Below are 18,886 nucleotides of genomic sequence, written 5' to 3'. Positions count from 1 at the left end.
GCTCCAGAGAGTAGAAACCAGTAAGACAGCGTTCACAGGCAGTTCTCCTCCGTACAGACGGTTCCAGCCGCACACCAGAGAACGGCCTCCCTCCAGGACGACAACGCGCCACCAGCGGCCCCCGCGTGGAGGCGGCGTCGGCGCCGCCCCCGACTGGAGGCGGACCGCGGCTTCGGCGGCGGCTGCCCCTGCGTAGCACAGACTTGTTTGTCTCTTACGATGCAGACTGACTATTCTGTATCCCGCCCGTTGCCTGCGACACGTATCAAAGTTGAGTAATCGTAATTGTGTTTCGCAATGAAACTGATTCGTACGAGTTGTTTGACTGTTTATGTCTAGCGAACCGAGTATGCAGGATTCCTAGACACAACGTAAGCCAGGCTTCAGGTGCTCAGAATTGCTGTCTGCGTGTCCCGCGCTAGCCGGGCAGGGCTGTACAAACCGCTGTCGTAAGCTGCTCTCGGCGCGGCAAAAAAGGGTGCACCGTAACGTCAACATTTTTTTACAAAATACTTGCAGTGCTCCTTAGCAGCTAAAAGTTTGGCAATCCATTTCTTTCGATGTTTTCTTCCTCTGTAAAAAATTTCAGAGTAGATTTCGACATGTCTTACTGGACTGTTCCGTTGTAAGTCATAGTTTGTGTATACGCCCTGAACACGGAGCAGACTGCAGCAGAATTTGGAGACGGAAGACGTTACAGCAGTGGTGACCTGCAGCCAGCACAGGTCACGTGACCGGCTTGTAGAGGCAGGAATAGAGCGGGAAACAGGTACTCGTTTGGCGCTTCTAACCCGGAGCGTAAGAAACGGTCTGACAGATGCCCGTCAATTGTGTGTCTTCAAGGTGTAGCGCAACTATATTATAACAAAAGGTAGACACAATAGAATCCAAAACTCTTTGTTTCGTCATAAAAGGGTGAATCTTTCAGGGTACTAAATGTATTATATAGGAGAGAAGAACACGAGGACAAGCTCACTAGGGTATACGCCATGGTGCGAAATCGCTCGCGATAAATTCTTCGCGGCTGTCCGTGTTGTGACGTCACCAAAGTCTGTCGTGGGGAGAGCACTTCCGCTATCCGTACTTACTGGTACAACGTCGCAAAAAAACCTGTACAAATACTCACTAAGGCTTTGAAAAGATTCTTCCCTACGTGTTGCACGGCAGCAAAACATTTTCGTATTGCGATCAGAAAGCCGGTGACCGAAATTTCGTATAACATCTCGCCGCATGGAAAAGCGCCACTGTTTCAATCTTTGCCACCCCATCTGCGGTATCGTATCCGTGACACTCCCTTCACTAATTTCGCGATGGTGAAGAAGAACTCTGAAAATGACCAGTTGCTGCTCGATACAGTCTGGAGATGGTTATTACAACGTTTACAATCTCCCTGCCTCGCGGTTACACAAGAATATGTCAGCAGGATCGCAGAAGATGGGAGGTAAACTACACAGCGGTCTAAAACGGCGTGTCGAGATTCCAGAAGCACTACGGCTGGTCCCGTGTAGCGGAATGACGACGAGAAGAAAGCATCAGAACCGCACAACACAGAAGGCGGGCTCCTCAAACAAAACTTATTTTCTGATCTGAGGGGAAAATGAAAAAAAAGGTATCGCGAGCTACGTAAGTGAACAAGGAGGTTGGAATGCACTCTAGCACGCAACCAAACCGACAGCGGAAACTGGTGTAACGAAACGTTAAAAGTTCACCGCCTCAGGCCTAGCTGTTTTGTGCATAAAAAGCCACACTGATGCGGTATCTGACTACCAAGTAGCAAATTTAAGGCATTTGCAGAAGACGGTAGGAAGGCGAATGAGGTGTGAAAAAATTGCATTGGTGAGGCATTTGATTTTTTTAAAACAGGTTCCTTCAAACCACGCACTTAGTATAGGACATTTCGTGAACAGAAAGTAGTAGGAAGACAAGGGACGCGTGAAACAGTTTACCTTTTCAGAGCCTAAGCTGTTTTGCGCATAAAAAGATGCGTCGGTGTGACATTTAGCCGGCCTTTGTGGCCGAGCGGTTCTAGGCGCTCTAGTTCGTAGCCGTGGAATGAAACACTTCGTTTCAAATAAATTGACTTCCTCAGCGAGAATAGTAACGCCAAATTTCTTTAGGAAACTAACAACAATAACTTCATCTTTCTGCTGCAAAGCAATTAATGCTTGACTGGCAGAAACTTTGAAATAAAATCCAGAAAACTGAAACTAATAATATATTTTCGCCTTCACTAAATATGTGAATGCATTTTAAGTCGCTTGATAGCTCCTGGCCACAGAAATACGTATTGTGTTCATTTGACGTGGGAGCTGTAAATGAAGAGGAAGCAGCCAAATCACGGAACGCAAACACGGGTCACGTGGACACTACCCCCCCGCCACTGCAACTCAGATAACTCTGCGCATGCGCGAATGCGGCAGCCAGGGCGCGCGACGCAGCTAACGGCCGGAGCAGTCCGAGCAGCGGGCGAGTCAACTCCGCATGCGCAACAGCCCGCTGGCGACTGCCCAGATGAACCTGACGTAAGCAGCTGTGACGTCACGCTCACAGAAAGGAGTTTACTGTTAGGAAGAATCACATCGTCTTCGCCCCAAGGCCTTTGACATATTTTTAGCTGTGTTTTCTTGTAAATGGCGCATTTCCTTTGCAACTAAAGATTTATTTTTTCCCTCCCGTTCATGTTTCATTGCTGCAGTGTTATTCTCCAGTAGCGGGATACAATTTGCCACAGAATCAGTTCCCACCAGCCAAAATTACAAAAAATTATCTGAAAACTAAAACAATGAAAAAATTCACGGGTTCTTCCCAGGTTTCCGGTTGTCCTCAGTCGTATACAACCTGTAATTTTTGAACACCCGTTCTTTGTACAAATACTTACTCGTTACTTTTCTTCCGAACGCTTATTTACGCGCAAGACCCCCATTTGGTACGAAATCTCCGTACATGTTTCTGAATGTAGCCACGACTGCGAAGGAAGCAATAAAGACACCGTAACTTCCCACCCGAGACTGCTACACTTAACTATTCCCTGTACGATGTTAGTGAGCCGACGCACCGCAATCCCTCCTGCTTGTTCTCCGTACGTCTCTCGCTGATATGGCCACTTCGGCAGTTCTTGCAGCAGAACGGATAGCTATTTAGATGCAAGCAGGCGATCTGTGTGTCCAATTTGGTGGTGAGAGTAGCTAAACCATTTGAAGTAAATTCCAAGACGCCATCACAGTACATTTATTAAAGAATGCAGTAAAACAGTTAGCATTTGAATAGGTGAAACGGTTCACCACATGAAGTTACAAAAATCGGGACGTGTGTGTGTGTGTCGGAGGAGTTGGAAGTCTGACATGTGCCGAGATGAAATCTTGTTCAGAGCCCAAAGGCGACATTGCAGTTGTGAAAATAACTTACAGTAAATGGCGAATATATAGATGTATTATTGAAAACAGGTTCCCCTTTTATGCTGAAACACTAATTTTCTTGTTACCTAACCATGTTTAGGCACCTCTGTGCCATACCCAGTGGACATCTGATTATTGTAAGCTGTAGAAAGTGAACATATTTTATGTTTTAATTGCTCTAACAAAGACAGGCCTAAAGAAAGTTTTTTTTTCTTCTTACCGTGATTTTTACATTACGCAGTTTTGCAGGACTATCTGTATGGTGTCCTGCACTGCACACCTCTTGATTATTCAGCGACGTAATTTTGGCGTCAAAACATTTAGCGTATACATGTTATTGCTCAATTTTTTTGCGACATCATTCTTTTGCGTTCTGAGGGCACTGCACACACAAACACACGTTGTGTTTGCTAAAGCCGTTAGCGTTCAACTCTTCTCGAGAGTATTTGGCGACGAATTTGAATTTTGTTTACACTATCGGTCTGTCTCTCTGTCTGTCTCTGTGTGTGTGGGCCTGTTTCTTTTCTCCCTACTAATTTGTTGGTTTAATTTCTGGATCATATGGGACTTGCCACTATTTTCCTCTGGTATATGTTTTATTGTGTGGAGCTGCTTTGTGTGATGGTGTTTGCTTACGGATGTTCTGTTCAGTCTGTGGAGTCCGAATCTGAAGCTTGTGCGGCACCGGGTGATTCGGCGGTTTCTGAACGGCGATGCTTCGTGGCTGTCTGTTTCCCGACTATTGTGAAGCCATGTGTGGCGTTTCTCTTTCGAACGGCGATATTCAGAAAATTTAGTGTGTTTCCTGTTTCCGATCATAGCCTGGTGTGAATGTGTGGGTCTAAGTTGTTTGTCTCGCCGTGTAGCGGTTACACACGTGACCGCCTGCTGCGCCACAGGTGGGCCCTGGCGGCCGATGCTGACTGAGGGGAAGTTGCAGGTCCGCCTCGCAGCCGAGTACTGGAGGCTGGCGGGCGCGAGTCTCTGTCGCGGCCCCACGGCTGGCTCGCGAGCCCTCACCCCAGCCACTCACCGTCACGCCGCGCGGCGAATCCGCTGCCGGCGCATGCGCGGGGAACGCCTTCCCGCTCTCCGCCGCCACTGCTGCTGTATTCTGCACTGTTCCCTTAGCTGCAGCGTCACACTGAAACCTGAAATCTGGAAAAATAAGTTGCTGTCGATAGGGAAAAGAACCTCACACGCTCAATCCGGCCAGTTCCCTTTCGACGTCAACATTTTATGAGTCTTTCACATCGCTTGACACTTTATAAGAACCCCCTCTGTGCACACTGGACATGTATCTCTTCCCTATGTGTAACCACCAGGTATTCGCTTCAGTGGAGCACTGCTGTCAGAGGAATCGTGTTTTAAAAGTTAGTTGTCGTAGTGCGTTTCGTTTTTGAAATCCCCGCTGCTCGTTCCGTCAATTTTATTAAACGTCGTAGACTCAGGTGACGAAAGTTAGGAAATAAAGACACGCTCATGTACAGATGGCGACAGTATGGGAAAGTGTGTAATTTACATCGAGAGTCAGATCTACATTTGAATTAACGTAACAGCAAGTCGCTCATTAGAATCTCACCAGCAGTTGGAAGCACTTGCTCGAATAGTGGGCCAAAGTAGAGAATATTATTTATTTTAGTTTTCGTCATAGTGTCACCTCTACGAATCTGCCTGATGTGTGACTCGTTCCGTGTGCAGTGTTGCCTGGTATGTGGTGTAACTCTTGCTGGCAATGTGAGGCTGCAATTAAAGGCGGCAAGTATTTTCGTACTGCAGATACATAAGTGAACTCGGCGTGAGATCGCAACAGAAGACACATTCTGAGTGAACGACTTGTGTGCCAGTAATCTGAGTATGGTGCAGTTTATGCTGGTGTAACATAGCACCACGCACGCTAGCAGCATATAGTTTCCAGTAATGGGGTAATGCAGTGGTCTGGTCCGAACAACGAACGTTAGTGCAGCTGCGTGATGTGGTAGGCAACCAACAATATTGCGCCATTCGTGTCTTCAAAGAGATTGAGTGCTGACGTTATCTTGAGAGAGACAGGTGGTGCTTAGTAATAGTGCAGTGTTTATCAGTTGTTACTCAGCTTTTGCAAAAACTGATTGTGAAGTATTTTACAGACTGAAGGGCTCCTCACGTTAGTTTACAGGTATCTCTCGTCGTTGTCCCGGTGTTACCGGAGTTGTCATACGCAGCACAAAATGGTATGTACAAATAAATGAACAAAGGATTGTTTTTTTGTATTCTTTATTTGAAACACCAACGCATATGATGTAACTGCTTGTGCTTCCTGAATGCCATATGTCAGCGTTGTGTCAGCATATCCACCAGCTCCTGCTTTCTGTTCTCCCTGGCGACGTCCAGGGGGGTCCTCCAACGCTCATCCCGGGCCCCCCTGTCCGCCCCCGCCAGCAGGAGCTCAGCCGCCGCTTCTGCCCGGCCCTCCTCTGCCGCCAAGTGCAGCGGCGTCCGCCCCCACCGATCCCTGGCGTTGAGGTCAGCAGAGGCGCCGACCAGCGTGGCCATTGAATGCAGCCCAGTGCAGGGGTGTCCTCTGAAACACGCTGCTCCTGGCGTCGACCTCCGCGCCGGCGCCGACGAGGCAGCTGGCCGCCGCCACGTGACCCCTGCCTGCTGCCAGGTGCAGGGCGGTACAGCTGGTCCCCCACTTCTCCTCCCTCGCCCCCACGTCCGCCCCCGCCGCCAGTAACTCGCGCAGCTGCTCCACCGCGCCCTGCTTGGCCGCCTCTATCAGCCTCCTCCCTCTCTCCTGTTGAGAGAGGCTCCTGCACAAAACATCGACACTCTCTCACTCTACTACACACACACACACACACACACACACACACACACACACACCGAATGAAAGAAACCATCACAGACGCGAAACTTCCAGCAGCCCTCAATACACTTCTGCCTAGCCATGAGTTACAAATGTAGAAATCTTCCCTCTACGATACAGATCAACCAGCGTATGACAGACACATACCAGTATCCCACTATCGAAATCTGCAGCCGCTTCCCGTTAAAATATTTGTGCACTGCATCTCATTACCAGCTGTTTTAACTTTTTCTCCTAATTCACTCTGAGGAGTCACCTCCTGTGACCTCAGCATCCTGCTGGTAATCGATCTTTGAGCTTCAGAGAAACACACCTCTAACGGTTACTTGTGTGTGGAGCAATCCCTCCCGACAATCGGGAAGAAAACACAGGCAACTAATGGCATCTCTGAGTACAGAAATACAACTTCCTCGTCTGTTAACAAAACGTAGATCGCAACACAGGCCAGACCACATCGAAGGAAAGGCTTAAATTGTCCAGTACAGCTCCAGTATGTGTTGTTTAAAAACCGTATCGGACGGAATGTATGCGCCAATTGTGGATGAAGTTGTACACGAACACGCATTCACACGAACAGGCACCCGCTTTTAAACTTCTAAGAGATACGGGAACGCTGACATATGATTCCTGTTCGCGTGTTAGTGCAATTTACTCCGTAATGTCGTGTTTTTCTGCACAGGGGAGTCGCTGAGGTGGGAATGAGCGGCGCCAGGCTGTGTGGCCAGACTGGGTCGCCGGGACAGCACTGCGGAGCGGAGAGGGCGCACGACTTGACGGACACACTGTACCGCGGCCAGGGCAGGCGACCCTCACAAGCGACGCCCCGTACCGCCTGTCAGCGACTGTCCAACACACTTCAGTATCTGCTCAAAGTATTTAAATAAAGTGTATTCCGTCTACGTACAATTGCGAGTAGTTTGTAATTTCGACCTGAGACCAGGTGTTTCACCGTCAGGAAGCAACCGCGTGCCTTCGAGCAGAGACCAGGTCGAATGTTAGGCTGAGCCGTGCGACAGCCGTGTCTGCAGACGCAGGCGGCTGCGGCGTGGAGCACGCGAGCTGCAGGGAGGGCCGAGCGTCGGCCGGGCTGCCCCCTGTACTCGGCTGGCTCGCCTGCAAGGCCTGCCGCCGTCTTCTCTGATGGCCGCACGGACGCAATTGACAGACTTCGGCTGCGGAACGGCAGTCGGCGCTACACCAGGATTGTCGATATTTTTAAAAATATGGAGTGTCCAATACATCGATACTAATTAAAATGTCAATATCGACACTCGATTTCTTGAAAAAAGTGTGTATCGGCGGGCAAAATATCGGGACACTACTGCCTATAAAAATATCGGCTGCACATTGTAAATATACTGCTGGTTCTAGAGTTGTGCAACTATCGACTTATTATTACATGTTCTGTACATCAACAACCTATACAGCGTGTATACGTGGACAAGGGGAAAAAAGTTCACGCATTTTTCCTCGGCTTCTCGGTTAAAAATAGTCTTTCTCCCGGGTCAAAATACACTTTTTCCGTGTTAAGCGACACTATACTCTTCCTCGCCATTGTAGAACTCAACAATTCTCTGACTGTTATACCGACGTACAATTTCCCGCCACATTAGAAAACGAAACTAAGCGGGGGAAAAAAAAAACCTTTTGCAAGACCTTTGATGTCGTCCATATGTTCCTATTATGGAGGTATAAATTCGGATTCCACCAAACACCGCATGTTACTTTCCAATGCATTGAAATCGAGATTGCGGTGAGCTTTTGTAAGCCAGCCATAGCTCAAGTCACGTGACCTCGCCAGCTGATGACAGCACACGACACGCGATGTAGTCAGCCAACAGCAACATCACTCGTAAGTAGCGCCAAGACACAAATAAGAAAAGTTGAAAGTTTAAATCAATATACACAGCATTCACATATAATATTTGTGTCAAAGATTAATAAGCTGCAAGAGAAGCTTGCACATATAATCTTGATCTTGTTGGCGCGTTTTACACTTCAACACATCACACAAACGTGTCAGTAAAATTTTTAATAACGCGATAAATGTCTGATCTTATGTACTGGAAATCCTTCTAAACGGTCCTCCTCAAAGAGTTATTTTTAAATGAGAGTCAAACGCTTTGTGATTTAATAAATTCATCGTACATTCTCGCACATAGTTCATCTTGCGTAAAAGGAAATTTACGCTGTACGTTTTTGAAACCACCATTCTCAGTATTTTCCCGCGACCTGCTAGAAATATGAGGTTCGTTTGAGCAGCTGACAGAGAGCGCCAGGTGGAAGGAGTCACCGCGCTTGCGCAGCTACGGGATGACGCAGGAGGCCCTCATGTTCGTACGTGTGAAGCTCTGAAAGATCTTACATTATGTCACGAAAGGAACAAGACATCACAGGATTACTTCAAGAACATCCGGATATCGTGCACCACGCTAAAATGCACAATTCGCCTTAAAGCGCGCATTCCCAAGTCGAGATTCCGATGTTAATTTCCTTGCAGCACCAGTACTGCATTACATCATGTTTGGTTCTTTATTATGCCATAATGCCATAAGTGCACTTGATGCGCAGCGAACAGTTGAAACTAGGCAATAGTGTGAAATTAAACACTTTGTTTCAAATAAATTGACTGCCTGAGCGGAAAAGATTATTAAAAGCTTAATCTCTTTAGCGAACCTTGAAAAATAACTTGACTCTTCTGCAAAGCGATTACTTCTTGCCTGTCAGAAAGGTGGAAATAGAATCTGAAACTAGTAACATACTTTAGCGAACGTATTTTAATTCATCTGACAGTTCCTGGTCACAAAAATCCGTTTTCCTTTAATTTAACGTGAGCGCAATAAACGAGGAGGAGACAGTAAAACCGCTGAACGTATACACAGGTCACGTGGAGGCGACCCACCCGCCCACCACAGCTCGGGCTGCTCTCTGCACCAGCCCCGGGTCCACCGCATTTCCCAAGGGCGGCGACGGCAGACGGCGGCTCCCAGCCACACTTCTGTAACCACAACAGGGAGCAGGGACTGCTCACACGCCACTCAAGTGCGCATGCGCGAAAGGCAGCCCGCAACTGTTCACACGAATCCAATTCAAACAGTCGTCACGTCACGCTCGTCGGAGGCAATTTGTTGTTATCGAGCACTGCACAGTCTTCCTAAAGCCTTCGACATACTTTGCTGTTGGCAGAAGCTTGTATGAGCACTGTGTTTTGTTGTTGTATGTGGCGCATTTCCTTCGCAACTAAAGTTTTATTTTCGTTTCTTTTCTGTCGTTCATGTTTTGTTGCTGCAGTATTATTCTGCAGTAGCAGGATGAGAGAATTGTTTCTCACCAATCAAAATGACGAAAATTTAACTGAAAACTAAAACAACGAAAACCTCCCGCAATTCTAAACAGTTCCCGCTTTCCTCACAGATCAAAAAATTTCTTCAACACACAATGAACAAACTTTGTGTGGGGCCCAAGGTTTATCTAGATCACCTAACTTTATACCAAAATAGGCAAAATATACCTTTTCAACAAAATCGGAAATGTTCCTTTGTTGCAATTTAACGGTATAGTTACCACAAATGTAGCACAAGCAACGTGGCGAATTTATACATCCTCTGGTAGCCACTGTCCATGGAAGAACTTCACAGCACAAGGAAACAGTCACTAGTTTAAAGCAACAACAACAACATCACGTGAACATCACAGAGTTAAGAGGTACTGTGAACTGAAGGACAACAGCAGAAGCTCACTGCTCGGTAATGGCGGGGAAGGGGCAGCACGGCAGACAGGCACTGACCTGAAAATACTGCTGGTTTCTCCGGATTACTCTTATTTTGCGTACATCTAGTATAAAAATTCACTCACTATAGTGCTGAAATATCGAAAAAAGTGAAAACTAGAGAAGCAGTTTCTGAAATAACTGTACGTGATGGTATTTTTTCACTAATCTTCCCGAAATCAGTGTTGAAAACCACTTGATACATTTCGAACGATTTTTATGTCTCAGACCTGTGTAATCCAAGTTATATATCAGTACGATGTCTAAGATTGTACAAGTACCAACCTATTTGTGTCCGCATTCACCACTTCCAACACTAGAACGAGGCCGTACGATATGCTCGATAGATTAGGTGATAAAATTGTGTCCTACGACACTCTTGTTTATATTGACGATGGTACAAATACTGTAGAAACAGGTTGCACACTTTGCGAATTGACTGACTAGTTTGCTAAAGATGATTACAGTACTGAATGGACAGGAACAGGACCAAAAAGTTGTGCATACAAAACGTACAAAGGTAAACAGACTACCAAAATCACAAGGCTTCACTTAACTACTGCAGTGCTAAAGGTTTTGAATATGGAAACAATGGCTGAGCTGGTACATGGATCACAAGACAAAGTCATAATAACCAACGATATGTTAACCACACACAAGAAAACAAAGAACTTTGTAAGTACAGCTATAGGAAAGGAATTTAACTGTAACTACGATAAGCTTATAACTTTAGAAGAGAATACAGTATGATCGATACACTTCCCTGGGGGTTATCAATTAATAATGAAATAAAATCTACATGTATAAATAGAATACAGCTATGCTTTCCGCGAGATTACAGAATGCATTGATGATACTGATTGTTGCTGGATAATAAAATAGAGATAACTGAAGAGACACCTATCAACCAGTAAATAATTGAGGTGTCTTGTAAGCACATCACAACTGTCCGATTTTAAAGGGTGGACACCCTCTAAAATTTTCGCGTGTCGTTGCAGAAAGTCATTGCAAAAATGCGCTCGCAAGAAAGTGGTAGCTAAACAGCGACCACGGAAAACTGCCTGCCGAGCGACGACTGAGTGCAGCCTGGAAATCGCAAGAAAGTCGACGCAAGAAAGTGGACGCAAGAAAGTGGACGCAGGAAAGTGGACGCAGGAAAGTGGACGCAAGAAAGTGGACGCAAGAAAGTGGACGCAAGAAAGTGGACGCAAGAAAGTGGACGCAGGAAAGTGGACGCAGGAAAGTGGACGCAGGAAAGTGGACGCAGGAAAGTGGACGCAAGAAAGTGGACGCAGGAAAGTGGACGCAAGAAAGTGGACGCAAGAAAGTGGACGCAAGAAAGTGGACGCAAGAAAGTGGACGCAAGAAAGTGGACGCAAGAAAGTGGACGCAAGAAAGTGGACGCAAGAAAGTGGACGCAAAATGTCGTTGCAGGAAGGTGGCTGCCGTCTTTTCGTCTAAAACATGCGGGTTCGTGCCATACCGCTGCCTTACTTAAAATCGCCACGATTTCGCAAAAAAATGACTGCTAAGAAGTGGCTGACATCTTTTGCGCACAAAGATGTGAGTTCAAAGAGGCGACCACTTTTACGCAAAATGTTTTAAAATCTGCAGTGATAAGATGCGGAAAATTTTTATGCGGAAACTATGTTAATATTTTTACGTGGAAAACATGTGGAAATGATGAAAATAGTCTTTTCGATACAGTTTTCTTTAAGACAAACAGCGAATTTTTAAAAAGGAAATTGGAAATATTTAACAGAAAATTAAAGTGGAAATTTTATGAGACAAAAATATTTTTACAAAAAAATATGTGGAAACGTATATTCAGAAAAAACCGCGTCGAAATATTTTCAAGTCAGGAACACGTCGAAATATTTTCTAGTCAAAAACACGTCGAAATATTTTCAAGTCAAAAACACGTTGAAATATTTTCAAGTCAAAAACATGTGGTGTCCCATACCAACGCCTATACTACTGGCATAGTTTGAAACAGTGCTATAAAACTGAAAGAAATCAGGCAACGAAATTTCAAATAAAGCATTGACTCGACAATGCACAGTGAACTGCAAGTTTGTAGGCGAGACAAACTCGTCCCATCATTCAGTAAGGAATTTGTTTTTAACATCAACCATCCGTGATCTGAAGATAAAGTGGATAAAAGAGGGGTTAAGAGGGAATTGTAAGTTCCACAAGATGTATATCAAGGTTAACTACTACCAGTGCAGATTAAAACTGCGTGCCGGGCCGAGACTAGTTTGGGAACTTTTCCTTTCACGGAGAAGTGCTCTGCCACGAGCTACCCAAACACGACTCACACCCCGTCCTCACAGCTTTACTTCCGCCAGTATCTCGTCTCCTACCTTCCAAATTCACCACACTCCTCTGCAGAGTGAAAATCTCACTCTGGTAATATCAATGCCTTAACGCAGCAGTACGCAATTATGTCGAGTGTTAATCTGGTCGGTAAATTGGTTGGAAATCTATTTATTGTGCTGCGACAAGTTGGAGGTGCTCTGCCCCCTACGATTCTTTCTCGTGTGCACCATGTTCAAAGGGCAGTAGGCAGTAGTTACCTCAAAGCAAACAAGAGCAGGAAAATAGGCGTAAGAGAACTACAGCTGTAGTATGAGCACTGCTTCTCACCAATGGTTGGTTAAAGCAAGTTTCTTTTGATCGTTCTTGGTCTGCGTATAAAAAATCATACTCCCTCAGAGCAAACTATCCCTCCTGAAAGCCTCCTGAAGCGATTGCGACATTGTGATTTGTATGATTGGAAGATTCAGCCTCTAGATGTTTTGTTTGCTCCGTGCCTATAAAACGTATTATCGCATTATCCGCACGTGCACCTCGAAGGAAGACCAGTTCCACGGTTTAAGGTCCACGACAGTGTTCACCTTCGATCTCGATGGTGTGAAGCTTTGTGACCACCGGGAAGCGCTGTTTTTCATTTGGTGCTTGTGGTTCAAGTTAATTATCTGTCCTGAACATTTCTCTAACGTCAACGATGTCTTTTTTGTTATGTGTAATACGTGTGTCTCATAGGAGGTTTATATCTGTACCTCTTGGACACTCACTTTCTGTAGCCCTCCTCATGAAGATGGTGAAACATTAGCAGCTAATATATTCCCCCATCACAACTGTTAATACTATCCAATGAGCCTCACTGAAGACTGAATGTGAGATCTCGCACTCAAGAGGTTCCCTGTGAGAACTTCCAAACAGTTGTATACTCACTCACATGACATGTAGGTTTCATTGAATAACAGTGCACTGACACCGTGGCTCCGAACCCACTTCCTTCGGAACTAATTTCTAAGATACGTTAACACCATCAAGAGCAGCAGGTACATTAAATACACATATAAAACGAAGAAATAATTTTTCCTGACAACTGTAAGCTCAGCTTTATCGAAAATTTCAAGAATGCTTAAATTAGATGTTTTTAGTGTAATATTTGGTTGACGCGGCACTGAGTGTTCAGGCAGGCAGCGCTCACCGCAGGCGAGAGACGGCCGCGTCGTCTGGTGGCGGCGGAGTGTGGCGGGCAGCCGCGGCAGGAGAGCAGCCGGGGTCGCCGAGTGGCCGCGTGGCGGTGCTGGGACTGCTGGAGCCACGGCCCGCGCTGCAAACAGGGGGCGGCTGTTCAGAGTGGGGCGCGAACCACAGCCCGAACATAGGGGACAGCGACTGTGCTGCACTGACAGCACGACTGCCGGGCAGAGTTTTGGAAGCAGTTCAAGTCAGCTAGCTGTGACTTGCTTCTGAGGTTATTTGGAACCTAATGTATGGAAGCTGAATATCACTAACAGAGAGGAGGGGGAGAGGGAAGGGGATATAGGGGAAACAATCGGACAAGTTCTGTGAACTTACGAGGGTCGTTCATTAAGTAATGCCCCACTTTTTTTCCCCATAATGTATTTATTGTTAAGAGTCAGAATTTGGTGACATACATCGACACGTCTTGCTCGTGTCCACTGTAAGACTGACACACTCGTCCTCTTCAAAGTTGTGTTCCCAGTAGAAAATCTTTAAGCGGCCCAAAGAGATGGAAGTCCGAGGGTGCCAGGTCCAGAGTGCAGCGTGGATGAGCCAATGCGCTCCCGGGCTCTCGGACTTGTGTGTGGGCGTGCATTATCGTAATACAGCAAGATTTCTGCTGGATTCTTGTCCGATTGAACACGTCGGAAACGGTTCTCGTGTGAGTCTTCTCATATGACCCTGAATTGATGGTTGACCCTCTTGCCATCACATCCACAGAAATGACGCCATCACAATCCCAGAAGGCTGTCACCGTGACTTTTCCAGCAGAGGGGGTCGTCTCTAATTTCTTCTTTTGTCACGAATGAGGGTGGCGCCACTGCATGGACTGCCTTTTTGTTTCTGCCACGAAGTGGAGCTCCCAGCTTTCGTCCACCGTAACAATCCGTGAGAGAAAGGCGTCTCCGTCGGTCTCAAAACGCTCTAATAGTTCAGATGAAATGGCCCTTCTTTGACTCGTGGAGCCCGCTGTGAGCGTTATTCGAATCCATCGGGAGCACCGCTATCTGAATAGCCGAGATCCCTGATCATTGCAGACGCACTTCCAATGCTGACCGACAACTATAGAGCCAACTGTCACGTTTTGATGCACCGGTCGGCACGAATAATGGCATCTGCACGATTCAGCATGTCTGGAGCAGCGGCTGTGGCAGGACATTCTAAGTGTGGCTGATCATGGAGCTTGTTTCTGCATTTCCAGAGCGTGCAACTTTCACTACCCGTTGCCCAACTGTGCTATCAACTGCAGCATTGCCACGCACTGCACACAAACGTTTATGGATGTTCACCACGATTTCTCTTCTTGCGCACAAAAACTCAATAACAGCATGCTGCTTGTAGTGGAACTCGTATGCAGATGCCATTTTGACGCTGTACTACTGATCTGCCATCTGCCAAAACAGTTCGAAACTGCAATGGCACACAAAAGAACATGAAATAGGAGGCACCAAAAATGACTTTTGTCTATGTATATTAACGGCATTTTTTAAAATTTAAGGCATTACTTATTGAACGACCCTCGTACAATGAAAAACACATGAAGCTTGTCACACATACACAGGAGTTGTTTGATAAACTGCCATTTAGATTAACAGTGGATAACTGACATGCAGTATTTTTTGACGCCTGAGGGAGTGAAGGAGATGATGGCCAGGAATTACAACAGCTATACTGTAAAACTTACAAAAGAGTTGTTTCAAAATTTGCTTCTGACTAAAGCAGACAGAACCATATATGCATGTAATGTCTCTTGATAGCAGAGGTGATGTACTTCTTCCTCAAACATAAATTTTCATGTTAAATTAAGCTGAACAAAACAGACAGAAGATTCCAGTACAGGCTACCACTAGAAGAAAAAATGGATTACACAGGATAGGCAATATTGTTTCACGAACAATGTTTATAAATTGTCGAGTTACCAGTAGTGTAACACATTCAAGAAACTCCAAAAAGAAAAAGACTTAATATGAAGCATATGAATCAGAGAGAACATGCCGAACAAAATGAACACCCCGCCGTTCAAGATTGTTCCGAAGTTCCTCATCAGTTTGAGGGATGAAGTCACTGTGAAAAATCACACCTTGAACCATATTTAGAGACTGGTGGGGGCGGAGGTAATGGACACAGGAATTGTGCCAAGATGGTTACAGGCACGAAGGGCCGCAGACTGGGCAGCTGAAGCAGTTTTGATCAGCAACGAACCCGACCACATCTTGCTCAGGGAGTCCACTTCGCCAAACTTGTCTTCAATTTGTCCCACAAAAAAAGGTTTGGCATTGCTGAAAGTATCCTCGTCAGTCCTGGTGCAAACCAGATAGCGGCGAAAAGGTTTCGCTACTAGCCGGTGGGCCTGACCCTCCTCCAAGGGTGTAGCCACGGGAGGGAAGGCTGAAGGGGCAGGAGAAGCAGCACTAAAAGAATCAGTTCCACGGGGAGAGACGGCCGCAAAAGAATGGCCTGAGTTCTGGATCCGTATTTAGTGTCCGCCCTGATACCACCCACTCCAATCAGGGGCTCTCCTCACGTGCGCCACCCAGCCACAGCAAGGGCCGTCTGGCACAGCAGCCATTGCCGGGAGATCGAATGCACCAGGACGACAAGCTACCACTGCTAGCCTTACCTGAGGTGGTCACACCACAGATATCAGAAGTGTGATCCCTGTGTGTTCAGGGGGCTCAACCAAAAGGGTACATAGCGACCCCACCACACGGGCTGGCTACCGAGCAGGCTATGCACCCTAGCATCAGACGACGACGTGAAAGAACAGGTTGAATGAACTAGGAGGGCAAACGTTGGAGACACTAGGTAAGGTGCTCTTACCCAAATGGCCCACACGACCCAATAGAAATTTAGTAATGGAGGCCAATCCCCAGAGGGGTACCAGGGAAAGCCAAAAGGATGAGGTGATTACGCAACAAAACCAAATTGCAAAACCAACATAACCAGGAGGATAGTGGGGCCAACATAAGCAAGGACACCAAAAGAGGGAGAGGAGAGGGCAAAGGAGCAAGGATAGGAAATGAGGGGAAGGGCAAGGAAATGCAGATGGATGGCTGCACTAGCTTGGCACCCCGTGCTCACCACGCACATACTCACGGAAGAATCGTGAGCACCCTGGGGGTATCAGACTGGAAATCATACCCTGCTCTTTGGAGCTCAAGGTCTAGGAATATAGTCTTTAATTAGCAATCAAAAACGTCCTCTGTGCTGGGTTCATTTTGAATAAAAATTGTCAGCGTTGGCAGCCGAAGACTTCCGGCTTAAGATGTCACCATTACTCAGTCAACAGCTTTGTCAAAAGTGGGTGGAGGGGCAGACAGGTTCAGGACACTCTTGCCATTGGGTTTGGAAGCTTCCACTTAAGGCAGATGAATCAGCAGTGATCAAAGGCATGAGGATGCACAAGACAATGAAAACTACTGCATTAGACACAAAGTATCAGCAGGACATGTGGCCGGTAACTGACAAAAGTATCACCATGATCTTGGCAAGAGATTCCTGACTATAGTTCAATTCATTTATCTTGGCGGCTCGCGCATGCCCGCCCAGACGCGGGAGATTGCAGCGTTGCCAGTTGTACGCGCCAAGAGAAGCAGCGCCGTAGCAGTGTAGTTCTCAAACTTACATTTAGGGGGGAGCGCGCAGTTTATGAAGTAAAGCCACCACGGCTGCACTAAACCTTTCGCTGCTACAGAGACGTGCTCCCTGCATTCCACGCCGTGCGCGATTTTGTAACCACTGCACTGCTCGCCTGTGCAGACACATAGTGTTCTGACTGCTTTGACACACTTATCATTCGATTTCACAAAAACTATTTGGCCCAAAAATTTGATTTTGACACATCTTCTTGACTGATACCTTCCCTCCATAAATGACTTAATTTTGTTTCGATTTTCAACGCAGTTATATTGCAGCATTAAATGTAGTAAACCATTGCACGAAATTTTGAAGAGTTTGCAGAGGTAAAGTTCATAGCGTATACTTTCCGTATGTTCGATTGTAGTTACCACAATGTTGAGAATGAAATGTGGACAACATACCTAAATTTCATATAAAATTTACTGTATAACAACATCTCATTTAATTTAAGTATCAGATTGGTGTCGTATGTAATATTGAGAAATATTCCGTCTTTCGCGACTGTAATAAAAGTTTTATTTACACCGGGCGCGTTTGACTTTATTTTAAAGCACTTCAATCAATCAAAAGGAAGTACACAAAATACGTTAAACAAAACTGTGGACTTACAAAAACATTAGGACTTGAATATACTGTGTATCAGTGCTCTGAGCTATGTCAAATATAATTTTTGTGTGTGGCACACACAAAAAGCATTTATTTGCTAAAACACTGATCGGCCGACACAAACGTTGAATATTGTGTTACCTCAGCACAAAACTATGAAAGGTGACTTGGCAATGGAGGAGACAAAATGCTGTCCAATGAAGATGCTTCAAAAGAGAAAAACGCGTCTGGTCTAAATAAGACGCTTATTACAGTTGCAGAAGAGGAATATATTTCAATACCATTGGTAAAATTGCAACTGTGGAACAAAAACAAGAAAGAGAACATGAGTATTATTGTGTATGTGCCTTACCCTTCATTGTTGTCAATCGCTGCGATAGTCTTCTGCATCGCTGTAGTCAGTGTCGCAGTCCGAATCATCAGGTCTTGAGAGTTATGACGATGGGTTCAAGCAGATTGTCAATTACAATTTCCCTGTCCATGTCCTCCCCCTGTAGCCTTTGTGCATGCCGAACACATTCAGCCCATGCTGAAGGAGTAATTCTGTCAAGTGCTTCGTGCAGAAGCCTTTCTGTATCGGCAATTTTAAATGTCACGTTTCGTTCTGCGACATACCCTTTCACTTGTGCCCAAATTAAATCTATCGGATTGTATTGGCAATGGTAGGGTGGCAAACGCAAAACTGTGTGTCCATGTTCCTGTGCAATACAATCGATTTCATAAACTTTTGTGCGAGGCTTATGAAGCACTACAAGATTCAACATTTCAGCACGAGTTTGGTTGGCAGTATGTGGAATATTTTTACTTGCAAGCCATAACATGATATCGGCTTTTTTTGTACTTGTTGTGGGTGTCTTAACAACAACAGAGTGATAACTCGCATTGTCCATTACAATCACCGAGTTTGCAGGCAAGTAAGGGAGAAACTGATTCCTAAACCACAATTTAAATGTCTCAGAGTTCATTTCGGAATGATAATCCCCTGAATTTCTCTTTTTTGCCCGGAACACTAATTTGCTTTCTGGAATGAATCCAGAAGCAGAACCAGCGTGAAGCACAATTATTCGTCCACCTTTACCAACTGGT

The 18,886-nt window shown here is 45.8% G+C and overlaps 1 protein-coding gene across 1 annotated transcript in view; it reads right to left on the bottom strand.

Annotated features, from left to right (window-relative positions):
• Positions 1-4,236: 4,236 nt before the first annotated feature.
• LOC124719875 (putative ankyrin-containing lipoprotein Lxx09580) overlaps positions 4,237-18,886 on the bottom strand; it is a 29,966-nt gene continuing 15,316 nt past the window's right edge. The window contains exons 3-5 of the mRNA XM_047245057.1: positions 13,515-13,640; positions 5,919-6,190; positions 4,237-4,553 (exon numbers count right to left, since the gene is read on the bottom strand). Of these exons, the coding sequence (XP_047101013.1) occupies positions 4,237-4,553; positions 5,919-6,190; positions 13,515-13,640 (715 nt within the window). The remainder of the gene's footprint in view (positions 4,554-5,918; positions 6,191-13,514; positions 13,641-18,886) is intronic.

Source organism: Schistocerca piceifrons, chromosome 11 (genome assembly GCF_021461385.2).
Source record: "Schistocerca piceifrons isolate TAMUIC-IGC-003096 chromosome 11, iqSchPice1.1, whole genome shotgun sequence".
Lineage (NCBI taxonomy): Eukaryota > Metazoa > Arthropoda > Insecta > Orthoptera > Acrididae > Schistocerca > Schistocerca piceifrons.
Note: the sequence above shows the minus strand (reverse complement) of the source record. Positions and strands in the feature narration are given on the sequence as shown.